Here is a 13,327-nt window from a genome sequence, read left to right on the forward strand (position 1 = left end):
GTATAAAAATACAACTGCGTGAAACACACAGTAGTATAAAAATACAACTGCGTGAAACACACAGTAGTATAAAAATACAACTGCGTGAAACACACAGTAGTATGAAACGTCAACTGCGTGAAATACACAGCAGTATGAAAATTCGGCTGCGTGAAACACATAAACTTCACGCGGGTATGGAGTGTACGGGAGTGATTCACGCAATGGTGCGAATAGTCACGGCCATTTTTCTCCAACTTTTTCTCCGTGCGAAAATGACCGATTATGATTTTTAAAATTTTACATGTATACACACGGAGAAATAGTACATTCAATACTAGAGCTCGAATTACGTTTTCCACGAATGTGAATCTGTGCTCACATTCGCTGAAAACGAAATTTATGGCAGAGTGCTATATTAGTACATCACGGCACTAAGGCACAAATTCTGTTTTTGGCGAAACTTATGTCCGAGAGGTCTATCAGTACATCAGAGCACCAGGGCACAAATTTAGTTTTTGACGAATGTGATACCTGTGTCCTTCCGCCTCCAAAGGTAAAAAAAGTAGAAAAAATCGTCCTCAAAACCCTACTTTATTTACTCGAATTAATTTCCTAACTCAAAAAAAAATATATTAAAAAAATATGTCTCCATATCGCTCTTCAAGAATCACAAAAAATAACGAAAAAGTCGCCACACTACAACAATTGGCATTAACCAATTCCAGATACCCTCAATTTATTTCCATTTTTTCTCCCTAAACATCATGCGAGAATCCCCAGTGATTCGTAATCTATTATAGGTGGATGTTGTACGACGATAACCAGAAAACGGATGTTCATTATAATTCTCTAAATGGCGAGGGCAACTTCAACTGGAGATTTGTATTTCGCTTCACCTATTCACGATCGGAAAATCTCATGGTTGTGAGGAGAAAGCTCTCGGTACTCGCACGTGATACGACTGAGCAAAAGCTACCCTGCAGATTGAATATACAAGTCTGGGACAGCGATCATTTCTCCCAGGATGACTTTTTAGGTAAAAATCACAGTGCCACACGAGGCGGTATTTTCGCCGTGGATAAAGTTTCCCGGAGACGAGACAAATCTCGCTCGAGCTGAACTCTCATCCCCCTTTTTAGCCAGTGGGTATCGGAAACTGATCGTTTAGTTGAACGAACTGAGCTTCGAGGATCGATGACCGGGCGTTGTCTCGTCAGTTTTATTGCACTGGCTCTGCCCAAATCTGGAGAATAAAAAAATAAATGTTTCATTGGGATTATGACGTGTGGAACTAGGGCAGGGTAAACAGGTCAATTTCTGGACGGGGTTAGTTTTTGGACGATTTCAACGTGCATTGAATATTCCGTAAATAAAACGAAAATTTTACTAATTATTTTTCCCAATCGGATTTCAACCAATCAGAGCGCAGTATTTAAGGCTACCCGACAGTTTTATTTCGGATATTTCCTCCTAGCTTTTGAATATTTCGCAGTAGTTCTTCCCTTCTTTTTNATACAAGATGAATTAAATTAATTTTTTCGGCTCATTTCAGATAGAATCTTATATTTGACAGTCTATGGAAATTGGGTATTTCTATTAACATAATTTGTTCAAATCTTCCCCAATTCACCCCCTGATCGTGTCCACTGCACTCTGCTTGGCCAAAATCCGATTGGGAAAAATAATTCGACAAATACCCCTCGAGATTCAAAATTAATCGGGTATTTCCCTCAAGCTCCCCTGCAAACAAACCATCGTGCCAAGTTTTGCAGAAAAATCCCTCGCGCAAGCGTTCGGGATTTTTTAACCTGCAAAACTTGACACCCTCACGTGTTTGCAACGAAGTTCTCGGGAAATACCCGATAATTTTGAAGCTCTTGGGGTATTACTGGTGATTATTTCACCTTTCAACAATATTACTCGTGTATAACCGTGTGATCAATTATTTTTTCCATTCATCGACATTTAAGAAATAAAAAAATATGGCCCAGTCGTCCAGAAATTAGGGGTTTTGGCTGCATTCAAGTATTTCTTGATTTCATTACTCTTTGTTTCGTTATTTTCACTTTAAATAATTTTTTTCTGTTAATTAGAATATTGTTGAGGGTATAGAAGCCATTATATTTCCACTTAGGTTATTCTTCTATTTTAGATCCTACCACGAAAGTCGAATTTCCCTTAACCGCCCAGCAATTGGCCTGTTCACCCTAACCAGACCAATCGATAGACGGTTAAGGACATTTTGAGGTCCGTCAAGAGATAAAAAATTGATAGATCACTTAAATACGCTAACGATGGGTTCTATACGTGAAAAAATATATGAATTATGGGAAAATAATGATTTGAAGTGCAAACAATGAAGAATGAATGATAACATGAAGAAAAAGTGGGGTACAGCCCAAACACCCAGTAGATAGACCACTGGGCAGAAGACAGACGGTCGTATTTAATGGTTATTCAAACAAATTTATCCTTCTGCATGTTTAAAAATGAAGAATGTTCCTTTTCGATAATAATAATCCAACAGATACCGTGTTTATTTCTCTTGATGACTGTTTTTTCACATTGTTCCGTCAACACTGCGTGACTGCACGTGTGAGAAAATCGTGTAGAAATTTTCTGTACGAATTGCCTATAGAAATTCTGTAGGATTTCCGTTTATGATATTCGGATATTTCGATACAAATATTTCCTATAGGAATTATTTCTATACAGAAATTTTTACGTAAATTTTTATTTTCATACGAAAGATATCTAAACGCTCAAGAGAAAAACGTATAGGGATGTCGCAACTCCATGCAAAATTCTATACATGTGGCAAAGGGTCGTATAGAATCAAACCTATAGAAATCGTTTGGAAATGATTTGTATAAAAATATCCGTATAGAAATATCCGAATATCATATACGAAAATCCTGTAGAAATTTTATACGTAATCCGTATAGGAAATTTCTATACGATTTTTTCATACGTGTGTTATCTAACTACTCACACCGCGACTGAGGGCCAACACTTTATTTCACGAGAATTTGTTTTTTTTCCGTTCCAAATGTTCATCAACAAAAAATAAGAAAAAATGGAAATTGGTAATACAATTTCTGTAATATTTTTTACAGAATACTATTTTTAAAAAAGTTGAAATCCTCTATCTTTTGGTCGGTGTCTATCTATTGGCCTGGTTACCCTACACGGAGACTAAAACGTTTTCATTTTCAACATGGAGAGAAATGTTCAGTAGAAATTACGAAACTCACAATTCGCTCACCGATTACGGAATCGATTCAGAAAATTTAAGTGACGGTATCGTAATTTTTCACAGGAGATTCAGTTAAAAATTACGGAACGCTCTGGAAAAATTCCGTGACAGTTCCGTAAAATTTCCTGCAAACACATTTCGCTCCGGAATTACGGAAAAGATACGTAATTGTTATTCAATATTTCTCTCCGTGAAGGACATGTCACCAGGGATTGCCAAATTTGTAATATTCTGTTACAGTTAATATTGTAACCCTCAATTAGATAACATCACTCTTGAAATTTTCTGAGTACTCAAGTATCATCAATTCAAATATTCAAATTTTCAACTATTTTATTAATCAATAATTTGGGTACAATAGGAAGTTTGACGATTACTTGTCTAATCGAATATCCCATTTCANTAGAAATTGTTGTTTTTTGAACAAAAATATCAACTTTAAATTGAACAAAAACTCGGAGAGTGACTTTTTTCTAATGATAAATCTTCTCAATGACACACAACAACATGGCTACCACTAGTGGGTTAAGTTGTAGAGAAGGCCGCTAGAGGCGCTGTACAGCTCATCCGACTATACGTTTACCCGAACGCAGAGCGCATGCCCAAGTGGGGGGAACGTCAGGGCACATGGTGACGCCCACTTTATCGCTCCTAGGATGGGTAAGTGAGATTTACCCTCCTTGGAGCACCGAGCGTCTCATTTACCCTCCTTGGAGCACCGATTATTCAAGTGCCGCGGTAAACTCTCTTTACCCCCTCTCGACAGAGCCCGAGTAAGCGCCGTTTATCGGGCCGAGTGACGAAAATTTGAATTATTCACTTTGTAGTAAATTTACAGTTTCATATTAATAAATTTCAAATATATCATTATTCGTAAAAAATCAGATTATTAATTTTATATTATTTGAAAAATTGAATTAACATATTTTAAACCTTCAATAATGTAAGGGTCAAATCCGTGTAATATTACAGAAATTTAAAATTGATGGGGATCCCTGCATGTGACTGAGTTTCAGGGATTCATCTCTAATTTTGAGGAATCAATCACCAAATTACAGCGACCAGAGTCATTCTAGGCAGTATCCACTATCACAAATAATTGATGATCGATTTCTAAAAATCAGTGACATATTCCAGGAAACGAGTAACATGTCCCTGAAAATCGAAACCTTTTTTCTCTACATAGTCAGACACGTTCACTGGCCACTCCTTATCGAGTTTCTCTCCTTTCCCTCCATTTTCTCTTCTCTTGCTCATCATCCTTGTGACTCGGAAGGGGAAAAGTAGAGGCTTCAAGTAGTGTAGTGTGATTCTCCGCTGACAAAACGGCTTTCCTGGGTCTCAGAGATCCCAAGGGTCCTGCGCTCCGGAAAACTCTATCCTCCCCCTCACATTACGTCTTATCAAGCTACAGAGACGAATGCTGAAGCATTAACTTTCCCTGAATTACCGCTTCGGAATAAAATATTGAGGACATTTTTTTGCCACTCCTTGAAAATGTCTCCTCCACATTGTCATTGAATTTCAGGCTCTCTAACATTGGACTTATCGCGAATGCCACGTGGGAGCAATAGCTCGAAAAACTGTAGTCTAAAGGTCACCGATACAAAATCACCAACGGTCAATCTATTTAAAGTTATGAGAACGAGGGCCTGGTGGCCGTTCAGCTGTGCCACGTCTGACGGTGATTACATTCAAGCGGTAAGCACATTTAACCCCCAGGAATTCTAATAAAAGGCGCTTTCTACGGGGGATTTGTACCGCAGAATAGAATGCACGAGTCCAAAGGAGATGAAAGGATGGAAATAAGCTTTGCGTTGATTACTCCTCACACAGAGGAAAAAAGTGTTATCAATGATAGTTAAAAAAATGGGTTGGTTCTAGAAATGCACAACGATAGAACGAGTTAATTGCTGTTAACGAGACTTCTTGACAATTAGAAAAACTTTCTTGCTTTAATGACGAATTTTTTTCATTTTCATCAATTTTGAGCTTTACCTGAGGCCTGCACTGATAGAACGGATTAGTTATTGTTAACGAATGGATTTTGGTTGAAGATGAGGGTCTATTCGGTCCCACCAAATGTTCATTCGTTAACAGTTAACGAATGTATATTTGAGGAGCCTTGTTTGACTTGACTTTCGCCATTCAAGTGAACCATTCGTTAACTATTAACGAATATTCATTTCGTCATATTCAACTCTACCATTCGTTAATAGTTAACGAATCTTGTTTGGAATAAATGAATCATTCTATCAGTGTGGTTGGATTATCTTTCGGATCTTATCTAGATTGTTTTTTGTCGATTTTTTTGTCTGGAAATTTCCATTCGGTTTTGCATGATGCAGAGGAGCGCAAAAAATCCAGCTGCATGCCAAAAACGTGTTAAAGAATGGTAAATTTTGAAAGAGCGATTTTAAGTTTAGTTGAAGAATAGTGCAAATGATGAGAAAATTAGAAATGTATTATTTACCATGGCAAATGGCGCCGTGTCAACCACCATTGGGGGGAGGAGGATAATCTCTTAAATTCTTTGGTAGACTGATTATAGACAACTGATCTAAAATGGGCTCTTTCAAAATTTATAAAATATTTTTGAATATTTTTTGATTATAATTTCACTATGAAATACTGATCATTCACGGCGTAAAACTGTTATGAAATATGAGGTGCAAATCGGCTTTCACTTTTATGGAGATCCAATAGAAGTGACAGTTGATAATCAAGTAGTAATTTCCACGAATGTGACGGCGGTTTTGCACCTCAATGTTCGTAACCGTTTTACGGGGCGAATAGTCATTATTCCGTAGTGAGAGTGTAATCAAAATTTTTTTTTTAATATTTAAAAAATTTTGAAAGAGCCTTTTTTTGATGGCTTGCCTATGTGCAGTGTATCAAAGCATTTACGAGTTCGTGCTCCTCCCCCTACACGCAAAAAATGGTTTATTTGAATGAAATAAATTTTATTTAAATAAAATAAATCGTTTATTCCAATCTAATAGAGAATTTATTTGATTCAAATAAGGTTTATTTAATTTCAATTAACCTTTTGGCGGGGTATGTAGCGGCGGTAACATGCCATTTGCCACGATAAATAATACATTTCGATTTTTTTTATTTTTTGCATTATTTCTTAATAAAAATGAAAAACGCTCTTTCAAAATTTCCATTTTTTTTTGCTTTTTTTAAAGCATACATTAATATTTTTTACAGTTCTCTGCGCCATGCAAAATCGAATTGAAATTTCCAGAACGACAAATTGACAAAAAAATATCTAAATATTTGAAAGATAAAAAATGAAATTTCATGTTGTGACAGTTGTGATATTAAATTCGATTTAGATGGAAAATAATATGACATTTCAATTTTCACTGATTATAGAAATTAATTGATTAATAGAACTGTTTAATAGAAATTATTTTCTGGATTAAAAAAAATTCAAGTTAGAATCTGTAGTTTCTAGAATATAGAAATTGTTACCTCTAATCGAGATTATTTTTTCTCTCTGTTTACACTTGTTCCACAAGTTAAATGTTTACAGAAGAAGATTTAACGTTTCATTTGTGACCACTTTGGCCCACATTCCTGAAGATCATTAAACAGGAAAGCAATGAATTTTAGGGCTGAATGTTAAAACAAATGAGGGCACACTAGAAACCGCAGGTTGAGCTAATAACCACAGGGTAAAGATAATTCAAGGGGAAACAACGAATAATTACAGAGAATCGCTAGAGGCATGTTGTTACTCGGCAAATTCAGACAGTACTAATTAGGTAACCACTGCCAATTAATATCACCGAGAATACTGAATCCATTTGAGGAAGGAGGAAGATGGTCATTGGAGCGAATTCATGGGAATTATGCTCCCGAGATTATTCAATGACAATGGAAGCCAATCATAATGTCGACAATACTGAATTCGAATTGGTGTTATCTGTACGATTGGGGAATATATCAATCGAGAGGTAGATTGATTGTGAATATACGTCTCTTGTTTACTCAGACAAGTACCCTCATCATTGTCCAGTCTCAATCGACATGACCCGTTGCCGATTGTAACGGTTGATAATGTACACGGGGATGAAAATTCGGTGAAAATTATCCTAGCATTTTATAGAAGTGTGTTATGAGTCATCTACCTCTCATTTCTATTCTAAAATTAAGTCGAAATTCAACAATAAAGCTGTTAAATATTAAAGCTCGATATAGGGTAGCTGGTGCCTGTACCCACGGACGAAAAAATTTAATAGAAAAACCTATCGAATTCGTTAGAAAATTCTCTTGAATTTCTATTGAACTGTTCTATTGGTTTTTGGCCGACTCTGTTGAAATGTTCAATAGAAAATATTCAGTAGAAAAAGTCAATAGAATTCAATTTTTATTCTATATAACTTATTCTCTTGAGATACTTTCTATAGAATCTCCTCGGCTCAAATTGTCTAATTTTTTTCGTTTGATTTTCTTCATGAGAAGAAAAGAAAAATAGAATGAAAAAAAATTAGAACATTTGAGTCAAGCCAATTCTATAGAAACTGTATGAAAAGAATAAGTTATATAGAAAAATCGGATTCTGTTGACTTTTTGTATTGAATGTTTTCTATTGAACATGTCAATGGAATCAGTCAAAAACTAATAGAAAGTTTAATAGAAATTCAATAGAATTTTCTAACGAATTCAATAAGTTTTTCTATTTAACTTTTTCGTGCGAGCCACCCAGCGGGTAATACCGCCCACCCGTATTTCTCAGGATTGGCTGAGAAAAAAATCTTTTCTTTTCTTTCTTATGCAAATATTTGATAACAAAAAGTAATTTCAACAGATTTTTTTAATTTTCTCCCATCGAAACATCGTTAAAAAAATCCAAATCCTTTCCTATCGAATTCTTAAAACATTTCGACTCCAGAATTAAAAAATTTTCAAATTTTCAGTTGGTCCATAATTGAATGGAGTGTGAAATATATGTTCGTTATACATTTCGACATCCATTGAGACCTTTTCGATAGCAGAAAAATATCTTCATCAGTTATTAGTCGCTATTATATCAGCCTCCGCGTTTGTGGGTAATTCCGCCCAGAATTTGGGGGTAATGCCGCCCAGGGTTTCTATAGGGCTGCTAGACTCTGCAGCTAGAGGACGGTCGAGTGACAGCTCGATTGTTTGGGGTAGATGGTGGTCACTGGAACATCGGGTAAATTCAGGATAATTAATTATTATTCACGTGAAATCTTTTTCAAAATGGAGCCAAAAAATGGAAACGAAGGATGAAAATAGGAAAAATTATAAGAGTTGGTCTGCATTGCTCAAAAAAGTCATCAAAACAAGGTGGAGGGTATTGGACGGCTGCCGGGCGGTATTACCCTCAAAGTTCGATTCCATCGCTCACTGGCCGATGGCAATTGAATTGCATCATTAAATATGTTTAACGTTAATAAAAAAATCTTCGTCTTCACATCTTCGACTAAACACCTCGAAAAACCCATTCTAACCGTTTATGACTCCTTGTAGAGTGCGAGGCTGGAAAAAAAGACTCATTTTCCCTAGGTGGGTGGTACATGCACCAGTTACCCTTCAAGATGTACCAAACGGTAGACCAAAATTTTAATGCATGAAACACTGTTGTAATTGTTGCAAATCAAAATGCAGTTAAACTAATCCAAGTTCAAAAGTAACCACGACAAATCTATCGTGAGGACAACTATAAAATGGTTGCAATGACTACATTCCATTGTAGTAATTACTTCTCCGGCCATAGTTACCGTAACCCATTAAAAATTGTTGAGGACTTTTTGACTACTATATATCATTCGATGGTGATGGAATATAGTCAGAAGAATTATATTTTTCTCTCAGTGAAGAAGGTGAAATTCCGAAACGAAAGTTCCTCTTCTATTTTTGGTTACAGGCGATAGTTAACGGGTTGTTAATTAATAAAGTTAAAAAATGACTGGGACGATAGGCTAAGAGTGCCAAGTGACGGTAGAAGTGGGAAAAAGGTAAAGGAGATGAGCAATCGCTTCTCTCGAGCATATAAAACTGAGAAGAATCATCTCCACCGGGGATATCCCAATTTATATGATCAAAGTTGGAATTACGTGCGTGTGGGAACCCCTTCTATCTGCTGGGGTTCGTGACTAACTCGTCTGCAGCAGCATGGGGTAGAACTGGAATCCGGGGGATTTGTTCGTTACCCAGGCGTAAGCCTGAGCAACGTTGATTACCGGACTCAGGCCTACGCTGTTGCAGCGAGGGGGTAGTTACCTGTGGGCTACGCTTTTCCATATCCCCTATGACCCCTCACCTCCCTCCCCGGGGCCATGCCCTCGGTCATCACTTGATCGTGAACTAGATTAGTTAACCGAGAGGAGACTGCAGGGAGAGCTCATCGTGCCAACGGCCGACACAGCCGATGCTCAACTAGATGAACCGGACCATGTTTTCGGCAATCACTTTGATACGACGAATCGTTATCGCAATTATTAATTATTTTGATTGGCTTTATCGCTGCATGAAAAAAACATTGTCCTAAAAATCAATGAACTTTTCCGTTAATTAAAGGTCACTTCACATATTGTTACGAAAAATTGAAACTTTATGGACCATATGATAGTAATTTTCATTTTCAAGGCTTCGAGTGATATTGGCTCATTGGTTTTCTGTTCAAATGATCGCAAATCAATAAAACACTTGATTTTTCAGTTCAATTATTCCGTAAAAATTCAGAAAAATCAGGAAAATTCTATGAAAAATTGACAATTCGCCATTTTATATGTGAATATTCATGTTCCACTGAAAATTCAATCAAATTGTTAAATTCCCATGTCACTCCCGCTGAAAACTCATGAATTTCCGTGAATTCTACTTAAAATTTGCAATTTCATAACCATTTTTTCCTTAAATCCGATTCAATGTCGCTCACACGAGATTTACTATAATATCTTCCATGAGATTTGGAAGAAACTTCTAACAGTGTATTTGGTGGTAGTACTTTTTATGCTGATCAGAAGTAATTTTTTTTTAGAGGACAATCTCCGTAATTTGACACTGAAAACAGCACACGGAGAGAAATATTCAACAAAAATTACGGAACATTTCACGTAATCTGTAAGCGAGAATCATTTTCAGTGAATTTCTATAGGAATATAAGAGAATAAATCTGAAACGTTCAGTAAATTTTCGGGTCTGTCACCGAAAAAATACGAAAAAGTCACGTAATTTTTCTGGAAGTTGTAAAATCTAACAGAAACTTCAAGACTTATTATGCCTCAGAACATGAAGATTCGTGGATGTTTAAGAATTTTTACGAAAAGTTCCGAAAAAATTGCGGAACGTGTTGTTAAAATCTCCCCCTCACGGTGACTCATGGCTAGCCGTGGGGCGTCGGACGGATGAGTAATTTTTACGGAACAGATGGTAGAATTTACGTGACGATTGACACTTTTTATTGAATTTTACTTCGCTCCCAGATTACATTTCGAAACGTAATTTTTACGTCTTTTTTCTAATTTTTATTGAATATTTCTCTCCGTGCACCTTTTAGTTGAATAGAAATTCGTTACCTTACCGGTGTAACAATAATTCTAAAATAATCCTTTTGTAACTCCAAAGAAGACCAATAAAAGAATGCTAATTATAAGGCAAATGAAAATTTTCTGAAATCCAAAAAGAATTTCGATTGAATCCCAAAATGTTATCGTGATCATTTCCAAGGGGTGGGATGAGGGGGAAGGGATGGGATGGGATGATGGATTCTGGGTCATTTATTGAGCCTTACATGACAACCATCTCCCCCAACTTCATAATCTACCCACGGTTCATCATTTTGTGAAGCGTCATTCAGTAAAAACATTTTCAACGGAAGAGATATCGAAAGGAATTTCGAGGATCTTATCATGAAGTTGACGTGTTTTGTGTGTTGTTTCAGGGTAAAGTGGAAATGGAAATGACGATAGTTCCAGCAGCGGAAGCTGACAAGGAGCCCGTGGGAAAGGGGAGGGAGCCACCAGATCCACTTCCGCCACCCGAGTAAGTAACACTTGCACGCAATCCCCAGGTCCCACCCCATAATGTCATCAACATTTTTCTTTCTCCATCACTGGGGAGACTTCACCCCAAGACGTTCACCAGTCTCTTAAATTCCTTATCACAATGCCCCTAAATTGCATATTTCCACAAATAATGCCTCACGGATATTAGAGCCACGAGGGCTGGGTCACGTATTTGGTTCCGAGGTCTTGAGCACTTGAGATTTCTCTATTCTATTACGCTCCTACTGGTGCTCACAATAAAGCTAGGAACAGAAGTTTCCAAGTGACGATTGTTATCGAATGTAATGAGCTTGCGTGCTCAACGATTGTGTGTGTATGGTATGCTGGTAAAATATGGAGTTTGAGGAAAGCAGGTGGTTGAGACAGTGCACGGAAAGCGGAAATACCTTGCAAATTGCTGGAGAAAACTAATAAATGAAAAAAAAGAAAGCGTTTCGCTGCGACAGGTCTCGTCCGATGTTCGTTTTGAAGATCTAAGAAGTTTGCTTTGCTTCGCGGCAAGTGTATAACACCCCCTCTGTATTGTATCACAGTTACAGCAGGATCACTGCTGCACATGTGCGCACATATGACGAAAAGAAAAAGAAATATAATGCCATAAGCCCAGTAAAATTGAGTTATAACAATCTTATTTTCTCTGTTGCAGCCGACCCGACACTTCATTCTCTTGGTTTCGTAATCCCTGGAAAGCTTGTTGCTTCGTTGTCTGCCGGCATTACAGATGGCGCATCATCCTCTGCTCCTCCATGTTTCTCATTGTCATGCTATTGGTTTGCGCAATTTATGCATTCCCCGGTTATCTGGTCAAGAAGTTACTAGCTGTGTAATTGAATTTGAGAAATACAATTTTCATGAATTTAACCCATCAATTACTGTGAAAACTTTTACCCCTCGAGTCGCAATTAAATGCTGCATTTGGCCGAGTGCTTGAGCGTTATTGCTGGTAAGTTTGGAGTCTCACGAACCGAAGATTGGATCTAAACAGCTGGAGAGTTCTCTTCAAGAATCCAAAGTTATGCGATGGCCAGAGGTTGGAGACAGTCCTCCAGCCGATATCAAGTTCCTGTCGTCTATTCGGCTGGGGATCTCGGCATCAACCTGATCATCTTTATTACCTTCGCTGGCCTCAACATTATGCACCAGGATTTCCGAACCATCTCACGACAATGCAAACTAAACATCTAAACCGGACGTTCCACCCACATCTCGACCTAAACTCTCCGTCAACTCCATCCCCCAAAAACCGAACAACAACAACTCCATCACAAACTCCTCCATCATCGAATTTCCCCCGGAAATTGAGGCATTCCCCTGCACTTCCCATCTCCCCTAGTCACACCACATGCAAATAGAATTGCGTCTGACATGCCATTCAATTTGATCAGCAATGTTAAACGTTAACAATGAAAGGGGAAAAAACACCTCGAAAAATGCACGGAGAAGATAAAATAGTAAAAATTACTATGTCCGAATTCGTACATAGTGAACGTTTTGTAAGTATTATTATGGGCATGGTAATGGCTACCATGTAACATCGTAGTGGTTACTATGGGACATAGTAAGCATTACTATGAGGCATAGTAAGCATTACTATGGGACATAGTAAGCATTACTATGGGACATAGTAAGCATTACTATGGGGCACAGTAAACATTACTAATTAGTGATAGTTGCAAACCCTTTCACTCTGTTACCATAGCAATCTCTGCTATGGCCATGGTAATGTTTACTATTCAATTCCCTCCGTGTAAAGTATGAAATCCTTATCGATCTGGCATATAATTGCATTGAAAATCCCCCAGCCGTTTGGTGTACAGCTACGAGTCAATTGCATACACAATGCTCTCGCTCTATTGAAGATGTAAATTCAAGGGAACTGCAGAATGCAGTTGCGTGTGTATTGGATCGGTTGTGTATATGCAGTAGGCTGCACAGACTCTGATTCTGGTTTTCGTATGTGTCAAAGCCGTCGGACGGAGGTTTTGGCTCGGGAGTCGCTTGAACGCTTCACTTATACACACGAATAAATAGACGAGATCGTGTG

General features: G+C 37.5%; 1 protein-coding gene across 1 annotated transcript in view; it reads left to right on the plus strand.

Annotated features, from left to right (window-relative positions):
* Nucleotides 1–12,110, plus strand: part of LOC107047696 (otoferlin) — a 40,004-nt gene extending 27,894 nt beyond the window's left edge. Inside the window, exons 23-26 of the mRNA XM_015270495.1 lie at nucleotides 783–1,018; nucleotides 4,767–4,939; nucleotides 11,160–11,260; nucleotides 11,930–12,110. Of these exons, the coding sequence (XP_015125981.1) occupies nucleotides 783–1,018; nucleotides 4,767–4,939; nucleotides 11,160–11,260; nucleotides 11,930–12,110 (691 nt within the window). The remainder of the gene's footprint in view (nucleotides 1–782; nucleotides 1,019–4,766; nucleotides 4,940–11,159; nucleotides 11,261–11,929) is intronic.
* The last annotated feature ends 1,217 nt before the right edge of the window (nucleotides 12,111–13,327 follow it).

The sequence above is a fragment of the Diachasma alloeum genome, unplaced genomic scaffold (assembly GCF_001412515.2).
Source record: "Diachasma alloeum isolate Michigan unplaced genomic scaffold, Dall2.0 Dall_scaffold_78908, whole genome shotgun sequence".
Lineage (NCBI taxonomy): Eukaryota > Metazoa > Arthropoda > Insecta > Hymenoptera > Braconidae > Diachasma > Diachasma alloeum.